Source organism: Podarcis filfolensis, assembly GCF_964270895.1.
Source record: "Podarcis filfolensis genome assembly, chromosome: 2".
Taxonomy (NCBI): domain Eukaryota; kingdom Metazoa; phylum Chordata; class Lepidosauria; order Squamata; family Lacertidae; genus Podarcis; species Podarcis filfolensis.
Window position 1 is genome coordinate 42,524,737 of NC_139605.1, and position 13,664 is coordinate 42,538,400.

The 13,664-nt window shown below is 39.8% G+C and overlaps 2 protein-coding genes across 10 annotated transcripts in view; one reads left to right on the forward strand and one right to left on the reverse strand.

The window, feature by feature from the left end:
* TASOR (transcription activation suppressor) overlaps positions 1-13,664 on the forward strand; it is a 78,172-nt gene that overhangs the window by 57,379 nt on the left and 7,129 nt on the right. For 4 of the 8 annotated variants that reach the window (XR_014545337.1, XR_014545339.1, XR_014545340.1 and 1 more), the window contains one exon: positions 11,212-11,278. Coding sequence is in view for 1 of the 8 variants with exons in the window: in XM_083602904.1 (XP_083459030.1) it covers positions 11,212-11,228 (17 nt within the window). In the remaining 7 variants the exon portion in view is untranslated. Of the gene's footprint in view, positions 1-9,775; positions 9,848-11,211; positions 11,340-13,664 lie in introns of those variants that run through there. The other 4 variants (XR_014545336.1, XR_014545338.1, XR_014545341.1 and 1 more) reach the window with 2 other exon arrangements.
* CCDC66 (coiled-coil domain containing 66) overlaps positions 1-13,664 on the reverse strand; it is a 41,276-nt gene that overhangs the window by 1,230 nt on the left and 26,382 nt on the right. For both annotated transcript variants that reach the window (XM_083602960.1, XM_083602959.1), the window contains exons 17-18: positions 11,215-11,468; positions 10,693-10,814 (exon numbers count right to left, since the gene is read on the reverse strand). In XM_083602960.1, the coding sequence (XP_083459086.1) occupies positions 10,693-10,814; positions 11,215-11,468 (376 nt within the window). The remainder of the gene's footprint in view (positions 1-10,692; positions 10,815-11,214; positions 11,469-13,664) is intronic.

A 13,664-nucleotide genomic window follows, 5' to 3' on the forward strand; every position in this document is an offset into this window, starting at 1 on the left:
TACAACCAGGACATAAGTGCAATAACAATATTCTGTTCATAACAGTAAACGGTTTAACAGTTCACATACTTCTGTTTGTGCAAGAGGTTGTTCAAATGGATGGACATCTTGTAGATTTCATTTTACTAACAAAGCTTTATACAAAGGGTAACGTAGACCTCTGGGTGAAATAGGTTTTATTTGCCCCTCTGAATCTAACCCATTGTGCTTTTGGTCTGTGTCCATCCATTTCCTAAACCATGCCTTACTCTTATCCACTACCACTCAACAAAAACGCATGTGGGGAATGGAAATACAAACGGAACAGCATCACAAAAACAAAATATAATTTCCCCGCCCAAAACAAGAAGCAAAACTAGAAGGTAGAATTAAAACAACATAGTGGCTGGGCTAGATCAAGGATAGTTGCGCAAATTGTTCCTGACCCATTGAACCACATTTGCCCTCAAGCACATCTATAAATTCCACATAGGAACCCCTGGTTAATCTCTCTGAGTGATATCCAATATTAAACACATTTCCGTTTTATTTTGTTACCTACTTGAACCCTCCAAAGCATATTTGATGAAGGGGAGGAGATGGAAAGAAAGTCTTGTACAAGCATAAATCTTATTTATTTCATAAAAATTATATACAGCTTGACTATAAAAGAAGCCTCGAAGTGGTGTACAAAAAGATAATAAAATCCACACAACTAGTTTTAGTGTGATAAGGCTCATCCTTGTTTCCTTGAAATGTCTTAGTCCAAATGCCTTTACAATTCTGACAATCCAATTTGTACATTAGATTAAGAAATTTTAACTACATACTACCATAATTAGCACATTACATTTTCAACTATATTATAAATGCAGCTAGGAGGAAAGAATTAAGTAGGGTTTGCTATAAGTACAAAAGTGATAATTACACTATAAGAACATGGAAATATTTCACAACAGAAGAAAAAATGACAGTTAAGGTATTCTACAACAAGATTAAACAATCTAGAAACATTTGTTCTGTGTAAGTACAAAAGGAACCAGATACTGAATATTGTTGTACAGTGGTACCTTGGGTTAAGAACTTAATTCGTTCTGGAGGTCCGTTCTTAACCTGAAACTCTTCTTAACCTGACGTACCACTTTAGCTAATGGGGCCTCCTGCTGCCGCCGCCGCATGATTTCTGTTCTCATCCTGAAGCAAAGTTCTTAACCCATGGTACTATTTCTGGGTTAGCGGAGTCTGTAACCCGAGGTACCACTGTAATTACTCTTTGAAGAACTAAAGGTGACAGCAGAGTATGAAAACTTGTACCTTCTGAAGGACCGATAAGATTCATAGCTCTGTTAAAGAATACAATGCATAATCTTCAATCTTCATTTCAGACCTAACTATTGGCATTCTTCCTACTTAGAAATTAGCCCCTCAAACTCTTTGCTGCATTATACGTAGTTCTATTTGGCTGGTAACCCACCAAAAGGACTCCTAAAACATATGGAAAGATCTACCAACTAAGGAAAAAATCCAACAAAATCTAAGCTTTAGCTAATTCACACACAAACTTGTTTAAGAAAAGCTGCAATCAATTTTATCTTGAAATGAACCACCATGGAAATTTTGAAAAGAACCCACATGCCAACTGTATACTGCTTGCCAAACCTGTATTAGGCACACACATTTCCATTTGGTCTGTCATGTCAACCTAAGAATTTTGATGATCATAGACTTACAGAGTTGGAAGAAACCCTGAGGGTTATCTACTCCAACTCTTTGCAATGCAGGAACCTCAACAAACTCATACATGAAAGATGGCCATCCAGACTCTTCTTTAAAACTTCCAAGGAGAGTCCACCACCTCCCAAAGGATACTGTTCCACTATCAAGCAGCTCTTATTGTCAGAACATTATTTCTGATGCTCTTGATTACATTACTGAAATACTAAATTCACTAGGGAATAAATTCAAGGGCACATTAGCTCCTAATATGAAATAAGTTGCTTCAGTTTTTTATTCTTTCAATTATTAAGATTTCCCTCTTATCTTCCCCCAATATGTGCCCCACACCATCTCCAAATCTGCTTGAGGTTTGAGGGAACACCCATAGTAGATTTAGGTAGTGCGTCTGGAGGGGGAGAGAACATTCCATGATGAAAGTTGCACTGATGGAACATTTACCTTAGTGCTACTGCTATGTTGACTACAACCTACTTTACCTACTGTTAAAATGTAAGCAAAGTGCTATCCTACCTCCTGCCCTATTTTCTTACAGTGCTGCAGGCACTGTAGGAAAGAGGGCCAAGAGGAAAAACTATAATTTCTACCCTAAAAACATGTGGAGAGCAGAGGAAATACTCTTTGGAAGAATACTTACAGAAGTATATATTGCTGTTCATGGAGGTTTATGCAATCACAATTTAAGTTGCACTGATGTGAAGACAATTGTTAACATATTGTGAGTAGCACAACCAAGTTATGCTACCTCCACAAGGTAGCTAATAGAGCGAGACTTGAAAGCACATGAACTAGATTTCCCCCCAAAAAAGCAGTAAAGCAAAACACAGAATCAAGGAATAAGAGGTTTTAGAACAATTGACTTGTAGCTACATGGCTGGCTCTAAGAAGCAAGAAGACTTCTGTAAAAAAAAACAACCTGAAGTCTTCTATAACTGAAGAGAACAAAAAGGAACACAAACTTTGGCACACACAAAAAGTGCAAGCACACAGGAAGGGGTGCTAAAAAGAAAGAAAGAATTTGAGGAACATATTGCTAAGACCTTTAAAACCAACAATAGTAAGTTCTTTAAGTAACAGGAAACAGTCGAGGAAAACAGTCATTCGACTCCCTTTGAATGGCAAAGGAGTCAAATGAATGCTAAAGGAGGATAAGGAGATTGCTGAATGAATTCTTTGCATCTGTCTTCCTGACAGAAAATATAGGGCAGATCCCAGTGCCCAAACTAACCTTGCAGGAGGTGCATCTGGGGAACTAAGGCCGCAAGTGCTAGGCCTAATAGACAAAATAAAAACTAACAAAATTGCTGGGTCCGCATGGCATCCACCCCAAGACCAAATGTGAAATTGCTGGTCTTCTAACAAAAATATGTAAATTGTCCCTTGGTTCAGCCTCTGTATCTGTGGACTGGAAAGTAGCAAGTGTAACACCAGTTTTAAAAAATGGATCCTGGGGAGCGGTGATCCTGGGAATGGAAGGCCAGTTAACCTAATGTCTGTTCTGGAAAACTGGTGGAAAGTATTGTTAAAGATAAAATAACCAACCATATAGAAGAACAAGCATCATTGAAGCATTGGTTTCTGCAAAGGCAAGTTCTGTCTTATGAACTTATTAGAGTTCTTTCAGAGTGTCAACAAGCATGCAGATAAAGGTGGTCCAGTTGACAACTGTACCTGGACTTTCAAAAAGCTTTCAACAAAGTACTTTAACCAAGACTCCCAAGTAAGCTTCTAAATCAAGGAATAAGAGGAGAGGTCCTCTTGAGGATAAGAAATTAAGTTCTGGGAAGCAATGAATAGGAATCAGTGGACAAGGTTCAGTAATGGGACCTATGCTTTTTAACTTGTTCATAAACAATCTAGAGTTAGGGGAGAGCAGTGAGGTGGCAAAGTTTGCTGATGACACTAAATTATTCAGATTTGTTAAAAGAGACTATAAAGAGCTTCAAAAAGCCGTCTCCCAACTGAATGGTGGTGAAATAGAAAATGCAGTTGAATATAAACAAGTGTAAAGTGATGCATGTCAGAGCAAAAAAATCTTAATTTCATATAAACGCTCATAATAGCTCAATGAAGATACTTGTTCCAGTTTGCGGTGAGTGTAAAAAGGCACATTCCATGCCAGGGATTGTTAGGAAAGGAATCGGAAAATAAGACTGCAGACATCATCATGCCATTATACACATACACCATTTGGAATACTGTTTACAGTTCTGGTTGTCACATCTGAAAAAGGATATTGTAGAGCTGGTAAAGATTCAGAAAAGGGCAACCAAAATGATAAGAGAGTTTGAAATGATTCCCCTATGAAGAAAGCTTGCAGCATTTTTTACTTTTTAGTTTAGAGAAAAGGTGAGTAACGAGGTGGTGTAAGTTTATAAAATTATGCATGGCGTGGAGAAAGTGGATAGAGAAAAGTCCCCCCCCCCCATAACTAAAGAACTCGTGCGCCTCAAATCGAAATGTTGGAAAATTCAGGGTAGATAAAAGAAAGTACTTCTTCAGAACTTGCTCCTGCAGGACGAACTTAGATGGCTTTTAAAGAGGATTTGACAGATTCACGGAGAAGGCCATCAGTCACTACTAGCCATGATGGCCATGCTCTGCCTCCACCGTTGGAGGCAGGAATGCTTCTGCTGGAAACCTTGGAAGAGCAGTGTTCATCTTCAGCTAGCTGGTTCCCCACAGGCACTAATTGGCCACAGTGAGAACAGGATGCTGGACTAGGTGGGCCAGTGGCCTGATCCAGCAGGCTCTCCTTATGGAGGGTGATGCTGGAGAACAGAGCTATGTGCACTCTGTGGTCTGCTGTGTGCCCCCTAAGCTAGCCTGCTGCCCTCGGAGGTAAAGGAAGATGTCCCATTGCAAGTGCTGATGTAAAATCTTAACTGTCAGGCCAGGCAGCTTCTGTATATGGAACTGACGGACTCATCATCTTCATTCTCGTAGGAAGCAAAATGTCTTGAACTCCCACTCATTCTAGCTATTTATTCCTACTATATTCAAGCATCTCCTGCGGCTCCTGTCTCGCTATTATGGCAACCCTCACTTCTATACTGTTAGAAGTGAGGGTTGTCATAATAGCGAGACTCTTTCCACCACAAGATGAAGAACTAGACATAGTGAGCAAATGTGTAACTATTGCCGCCTCTAGAGTAACTTCTGAACCCAAGTGCTTTGAAGCAGTGGAAAGATAATCTTGTCTCTACTGCTCTCATATAAAAGTACTGAATCAGCGAAAGATGCGCATTTTATTCTAGAAACATTTTACCCATGTGGCACTCTTTCTCTGCTGTGGTCTTTTTGTGTAGAGGTGGACATTTGTCTGGCTTAGGTATCCATACTTGAGACAGAAGAAGACAGGCATATTTCTATGCTGCTAAATGGCATTAGGAAAGGAGATGAGAGAATGAGGTCAGGGGTACAAAACATCAAACAGAGGTAAATAGCCTTTGTACTTGATAGCACAAAAAATAACAAAAAAAAATGCACAAGGAAGACTCCATTGCAGGTGGTTGGACTAGATGACTCTTGGGTCCTTTCTTAAGATCCAATAATTCTATTACTGTTACGGAGGACAATAGAGTTTGCCATCAGAAAGCTCTTCCTATGTTTAGTCAGAATCCCCTTTGTCATAACGTGAATCTGTTGGTTTGGATCCTTCCCTCCAGATAGGGGGAAAACAAGCTTGTTCCATTCTCCTTTGGATATTTGAAGATGGCTATCGTATCTCCTCTTTTCCAGGCTAAACATACCCAACCACCTCAACCATTCCTCATAAAGCTTGGTTTCCAGACCCTTGATCATCTTGGTTGCCTTCCTCTGCACATGTTCCAGTTTGTCAATATCCTCTTTAAGTTGAGCTGCCCAGAACTGTGACACATTACTCTCCCAGTGCAGTCTGTTCAAGGTAGAATAGAGCAGGGCTATTACTTCCCTTGATCTGGACACTATATTTCTGTTGATGCAGCCCAGAATATAGCATTAGCTTCCCTACCCCTGCTGCATCACACTGTTGACTCGTGCTAAGCTTATGGCCTACTAAGATCCCTAGATCCTTTTCACATGTACTACTGGCAAGCCAGGTGTCCCTTCATCTTTTATTTGTGCAGCTGGTACTTCCTGCCTAAGTACAGAACTTCACATTTGTCCCTACTGAAATTCAGTCTGTTAGTGGGGCCCAGTTCTCCAATCTGTTTTTTTTTTAAATAATTTTTATTAACCGACCAATCACATCACATCAAACCAAATTACATAAATTCCAAATTACAAAGCCGAATTTTAAATTTTTGTTGGGGGTACCCATATTTCAAGTTCCGAAGGGGATCCAATCATCTTCTTGCTGCTTCTTTAATGTCCACAAATCTATCCATATGATGTTCACAATACTGTCCAGTCCTTTCTTATTGTTTTCCACATCTCCTCTTGTTATTCTCATATATTTTTCCTTTCTCTTTGTGACCTCTGATGCTCTCCAAAGCGGGTTAAAACAAGTTGTAATCCTGTGTGGATATTTTTATTTAAGAACCATATTCAGACGGTTTCCGTATATCATCACTTCCATAAATAAAAACAGTCTTACCATCGTTAATCTTCACAAGTCTGTTGCCTTTCTCCCAACCTCTGAGGAGGTTCGCCAGGAATGCAGTCCGAAAACAAATCCATTCCTCCTCCCGGTTGTAAATCCTTCGACCAAGCCTGGCAAGATGGCGGCTGTTTTTATTGCTGCGTCACTCCAAAAGCTTTTATTCTTTACTCAATCTCCATAAAACATACTTTTGGTTAAAGTTCATTTCCACACAGTCCTTAAACATCCTGCTTAGGTCAGTTAGCCAACAGATCCAGTATAGGGAGGGGTTCTTGGTTAATCACATAGAAGAAAAGAAAAAAAGCCCCCCCCCCATCCAGTCCCACTGCCGACATACCCAGCCTTTAATGTGTCTTCTACATGAAATATTCCTGTTGCTCCGGAGAGATGTTATTGTCAGCCATCTTCCAATGCGCCCCTAGTGGCCCTCCTCTCCAATCTGTTAAGGTCATCTTGAATCCCGATTCTGTCTTCAGTGGCTTCTCCCACTTTGGAAATTAGATGAGCACCCCCCTCAATACCTTCATCAAAGTCGTTTCCAAAGATGCTGAACAACAATGGCCCCAGCACAGAACCGTATGACACCCTACGTGTCACTTTTTTCCAGAATGATGAACCATTAGTGAGCACTCTTGGGTTTGTTCAGTCAACCAGCTACAAATCCACCTAACAGTTATCTTGTCCAGTTCACATTTTACCAGATTCTCTGCAAGAATATCATTCAGGACTCTGTCACAGGCCTTACTGAAATCAAGATACACTACATCCACAGCATTCCCCAGATCCACCAAATGAGTTTCATCTAGCATGACTTGTTTGTGAGAAACCCATGCTGGGTCTTAGTATCACAGCATCCTATCCTAAGTGCTCACAGATTGAATATTTAATTATCTGTTCTAGGACCTTTCCTGGTATCAATGTCAATCTGACTGGTCGACAGTTACCTGGATCTTCTCCCCCCTTTGAAGATAGGGACAACATTTTCCCACTGCCAGTCCAGAGACCTTACTTGTTCTCCAATAATTCCCTTGTCTCTGTATAATGCATCAGTTCCGCCCTGTTGGTGAGGACTAAGTCCAAGAGAACCCCCTTGTTGCTTCTTTCACCTTCTGGAAAAGGAAACTGACAGCAAGACAATTGAGGAATTTGTTGTCCCATATTCTTGTCAGATATATTGGGGTAGTTGTAGTCTCCCATGACTACTCTTTCTCTCCTTTTTTGAATGTTTGTTAATCTGCTCTAGGAAGGCATCATCCAGGTCCTCAGTGTGGCTTGGAGGTCTATAGTAAGGTTACTGTTGTTTCTCTCTCCTACAATTGTTATCCATATACTCTCAATCTGCCTTCCATACTTCAAGTCACAGATTTCTTCACAAGTGTACACATCCTTTATATATAATGCTACTCCTCCCTTCCTGTTTGATCACTTTCCCCCCAGGTTGCACTCAATTCCTACATTCCAGTCATGAGTGTCATTCCACCAAGTGTCAGTAATGCCTATTAGGTCGTATTTGTCATCCTGTATTCAGAGATCAAGTTCTTCTTGCTTGTTTCTCATACTCAATGCATTTGTGTAGAGACAACTGAAACAGTCATTCCTCCAAACACTGCTTCCTCTGTACCCCTCCGTAAGGAGTCACATGTCACCACCTGTCTCTTCATTCTCTGGGGAGCTGCAGGAATCATTCTGTACGCTGTCCCTTCCAATGTCACCTTGGTGTGTTCTGAGATCTGCAACTACTGTACTTGCTCCTCTGGCCAAGAATCTGTGTCCGAGATGAGGGCACGGAAGCAACTTTGTAGCTTCAGTAATGAACTGAGTGATCTTCCTCCTTCCTAGGTGTACCCTGCCTGCATTTCTCTTCCAGGACACCCAGGTTTGTGGACCACAGTGTGGAAACCCCTGTATTAGAGCAATCAAAACCTGGCTCGAAGACTCCACTGAGGAAAAAGTGCCCTGCAATTTTTGCACCACCAGGAGAGAAAGGAATTGTTACCTAAAACTTGAATACTACTGTATGTAAAGCATGAAACTAAGGAAGTGTGGCTCATGCAATTTGAAGCAAGATTCATGATGGTTAAAGAAGATGGATAATATTTCTTCCTATATACAATTCTTTTCGTTACTCAAGAACACTAACAAAACAGGCATATGCACCTACTATCTACTGATGGACGGAAAATTGATGCAAAATTATGGAACCACTGTTTTCATTCTTTGAACAAACTAAGATTTTAATTCTAAATCTTCCATAACTCTTTGGTCTTACAGAAAAAGATTTTACAAAATATGTGACTATATATGTATGTGTGTTGGTTCTCAATAGTTAATGTTTATATATTGTTTTTAATTTGTTTTTACCTCTACTGATGTAATCATCCCTATGACCATGGGGTGAAGTGTGGGATATAAATCCAAATAATAATTAAATAAAATTACAACAGTGTTTCCAATGACCTTTTTATGGTCACCTCTAGTAATTATGCTATATGGGATTCAGAATTGTATCAGAACTGGACAAATTGCTCCAGCCTAAGATCCATATATCAAAGTATAAATGTAATACAGAATCATGAAGTTGGATCCAGGCATGTCCTTGGCGGAACTCCACTAACTGAATGCTCTGGTAGGCAAAAGTGGGAGGTGATATTCATTGGTTCCTCTCTCCCCCAGCAGTCCTCATGCCATCTGCCACGCTGTCCTGGAGGATGCCCCAACCCACTGGAGCAGATTTTCAGGAAAAGGGGCATCACCAAAAGCCCCTTCCACTGGATCTAAGTTCCCACACCCCCATTTCAAGATGGGGGATCTCTGGATCCAATCTACTGATGTAATGAATTCAGTATTTTTAAGGAGTTCACCCCCATTCCATTTGTTATATGGTAGTTTAAATTGGAAGTTTTTGTAACAATTGCATTTTATGGATGTTACAAGTTACTTTGGACATTCTGGTCAAAAGGCAGGATATATGTCTAAAATATACAGAGAAGGGTTGTGCAGTAGTCACATCAGAAAACTAAAAGGTGAATTCAGAAGGAAAAAAACTTTTCACATGTCCTTTTAAGTGTATTGACAAAACAATCCTCATAAATGACTTAGGGACATTGGACTGAAAGGTAGGATCTAAATCAGGGGTGGTCAACCTTTTTATACCTACCGCCCACTAATGCATCTTTCCTTACCGCCCACCGGTGCTCAATGGAAGGAGGATTCAGCTTATGCCATAGAACCTCCTACCGCCCACCTAGAATCCTGAAACGCCCACTAGTGCGCTGTAGGGACCAGGTTGACAACCCCTGGTCTAAATCAAGTAAGTAAATGATTTTAGAAAAATAATGTGACTGAGAGGAAGAAAACATTCAACTCAATTGTCAGCTGTGCATTAATCAAAATGTTGGTGGAAAAGATGTACCTATATAATTCTTTCAAAATAGCAACTTATACACAAAGCATAATTTTACATTCCCTCTCTTACAGCAGCCAGCATGCAGATTGCCAGTTATTAGTCATCCACTGATTTACTGATGCTGCAAGAAAACTAATACCAGAGTAAGTTTCACTGTCATTTATATAAAATAATAATAATAATAATAATAATAATAATAATAATAATAATAATAATTTTTAAAAAATTATTTCTACCCCACCCATCTGGCTGGGTTTTCCAACCACTCTGAGTGGCTTCCAACAGGTTAAAAATACATTAAAAATAAATTGTTCATTTACTACTTAAGCAACAAAAGTATGTTTTCTTCAAAGTAAAATTTAGGGTGTCTGAAACAGTATATTTCATAACCATGTCAAACGTTCAATTGAAAAATAAACTGGATACAAGAATTGTGGAAAGTTCACAAAGCCAAATCTACATATTACACAGAATGAGGTGCTGGAAATATCTGGACTGTACTCACTTTCAATTGCAGTTTCTGGGGAAGCTAATTTTTTATAAACCTTCCTCAATGTCAAAAATATTTCATCATCTATCCACCTGTGGAAAAAAACTGCACAATCCACAATTCTACATCTAATTCTGTGCAATATGTAGAAAGGCTCTTGTGTGTACGCATAAAGTTACTATAGAATGAGAAAATAACATGCACGCCCATGAGAGCTGATCAACACCTGACATTATATTTTATTGCCCATTAATTAGATTTTAGATAGGTTCCAATTAATAAATAATGGTAGTGCTGTTTAAAATAAACATAATAAAAACTAAATATATATCAATTAATCCATGATATGCCCCATTACATGAGAATTCCCTCCCAAGAGAATACAAATAGAATGTGAAGACAACTAGATGCTAAGAGGTTAGGATCAGAAAAGAATTGTTTCGTTATGAAAGATGGAATACCCATCAAACTAAATTATCAATCCAGCTAATACAGTACCTGTCGCAGTTCTGAAAGTCCTTTGAGTATGGCCTGTTGTCTGTCTCTCACCACATTAGGATTAAAAAGTGGATCCCTTATGTGATCGGAGCTAAAAATCTGTCGTGGTGTATGGCAGGCATCTAAAAGTAAACATAGATGAGATTAACTGGACTGAAAATAATCAGTCTTACTTTTTTTAGTACTATGCAAGATTAATATTTTCAGTGTTTAAAGATGGTTCTAACTTCAAATGGATGTGGAAAGAAGGGAGTATGTATATAAGGTTCTAAAAGAAGACATTTTCCATCAACATTTTGAAATTAAAATATTCTAGTGTATTTTGAATTCATTGGTACATCGTGATATCTTTATTATTAGACAAACATTTTAGATGTTATATTGGATTGATACTTTATTTTGCAGTTTTGTACTAGAAGCTGTTCATTAGAACAAAGGCTTCTTTAAAAAAACATTTAAGTTCTGTGCAATGGTATACTATTCATTAATCAAAGGCATTTCTTTAACTTTGTATTGTAGTACCGTTTGGCTGCTGATATTGTGGATCATGTGTTGAAGGCCTGGTCATGGGTGCATCTGGATCAAGGTAATACACTTCATTTGTTCGCACGTAAGGAACAAAGTGAGAAGAAGGTGGCCTTTCAGTTTCAGCACTTTGAGGTGGTGTTTCACTCTGATGTTTATCTGTATAGGTACTTTTCTCTCTTCCGTCATCAGGAGTCTTTATTTGCTGCGGCAATCTGTTTTTAACTGCTGGAACGGGAGGCGATTCAGATCTGTTTTAAAACAACAACAATAACCTTCAGACCTGTTTCGCAGGCAAAAAGCTTTTTTTTTTTTTAAAAAAAAAAAGGTGTTGATATTAAGTTGTGCATATGGGAGGTTCTGAATTCTTATTTTTTTCTTGTTTGTTGAATTGTCTTCAGCGAAACAACTGAGATGCTAATTGTATACCTGAGCCAAGTCCTTTTAAAGCTTTATTTCCTCCCTTAAATCCTTCACTTACCTGAGCAGCCCACCACATGGGCAATAATACCTAAACCCAGTATTATTTACTTAATACAGTGGTACTTTGGGTTACATACGCTTCAGGTTACAAACACTTCAGTTTACAGACTCCACTAACCCAGAAATAGTACCTTGGGTTAAGAACTTTGCTTCAGGATGAGAACAGAAATTGTGCGGCGGCGGCAGCAGGAGGTCCCATTAGCTAAAGTGGTGCTTCAGGTTAAGAACAGTTTCAGGTTAAGAACGGACCTCCAGAACAAATTAAGTACTTAAGCCGAGGTACCACTGTACAAATAAATCCTGCTTTTCCTCCAAGGAGTTAATATGGTGGCATATATATAATCCCCTTTTTATCCCCACAACCCTGTGAGGTAGAATAGGTGAAGTTCAGCCAGATTTGCTAGAACATCAGTCCATTAAAGAGTTCCATCAGTTGCTTCTAGAGATTCAGCAAAATAAGGCGGAGAAACATGTTTATAGTTGCTGCATATAGGAAGGTGAATCAGTAGCCATGAAGCGAGAGCTGCTGTACAACTGTATGAAATATGGGAGACACCAGTGAGATAGGAACAGATCATGCGGCGTACTATTAACAAGCAAAAGTTTCCTTTGGGACATTGTTTTTATAGGACAAGGTAACTTGGACTGCAGTCCAAATCCCCTTGTACTTGGGGGAGAGGATGTTGGATTGTGTGGAGGCAATCCTCTGCTTGCTTCTGATAACTCAGCCTCCCTCCAACCAGCACAGACCTCCCCCTTCCTCCCACCAAAAGTGTAGTATTCCCCACCAGCAGAGTCTGGCAGAGAACCCCAAAACGGAGCATTCTGAGGGCAGGGCTGAGCCAGCCTGGGCTACATGAGCCAAGCTGCTCTCACAGCCATTGTCAGCCCAGCACTGAGCCACATCCAGGCCCAATTGCTGCACCAGCACGAGGCTGGCACAGGTATTAGGCTCAGTTCGCCTGACCACCCTCCTAGCTGGTTGGGCTGCAAATAGCTTTGCCAATTGACACAGCCATAGCAACAGCAGGTTTGGATTGCAAACTTCCCACTTGAATAAATAGGAAAAAAAACCACACATTTAACAAACTTGTTCAGGGGAATTCTGAAGAGTTTAACCCGAAATACATTTGCGATGAATTTTTAGTTATAGAACTAAAAAGTGAAGACGGCCATATAATGTTTTCATATACATTGAATCACAGTAATAATCAAGATGGTTGTGGCAGAAAGATTGGTGACATGAAAATTCTTTTTGGTGGGTGTGCATGAAGCATCTACACTACAGTGGGTTAACTCACCACCACCACCACCACCACCAGTCACTCACTACATATGACAGGCAGGGACAGATGGTCAAACATTTGACTAACCAGCCAGCTTCTGAAACACTTTCTCACTGTACAAGCTGTATTGCAGCCGTCTGAATAGCATACGTGAGGTTGGATTCCACCTGTATGTCCACAGGACAGAACCTTAAGTAACTAATGTTCCATTAACTGCTTGCCATACAGGAATGCTCAGGCCAACCATTCTACTACAGGCTGGACCTACTCAGGTGGTTGGTTGGCAGCACTTGCTGCAGGACACTTTGCAAAGGCTGCCTCTACCCGAGAACGTATTTTGACTAAGTACTTAGTCTATAACCTGAATGCTGTGTTGGAAGAGATACTCACACAGAATGCTGAGATCCAATAAGATACTGGGGTTTTTTTGGGGGGGTAGAACCCAAATCTGTTTTGTTTTGCTCTGAATCTGCGCTGTGGAGGAAGACCATACCTATTGGACACCTGTGAATTTTAGACAATATTCTTCCTCAACGTTTTGAAATCAGCCAGTTGAAAGTTCCCAATTGACCTTTTCTCTGGAATCCCTTTAGAACCTGCATGTAATAATCTCTGTTTAAGCTGCTGTTTAAGGGGACAGAAATGACTAACGGGTAGCTTGTAGCTTGAAGGCTTCTT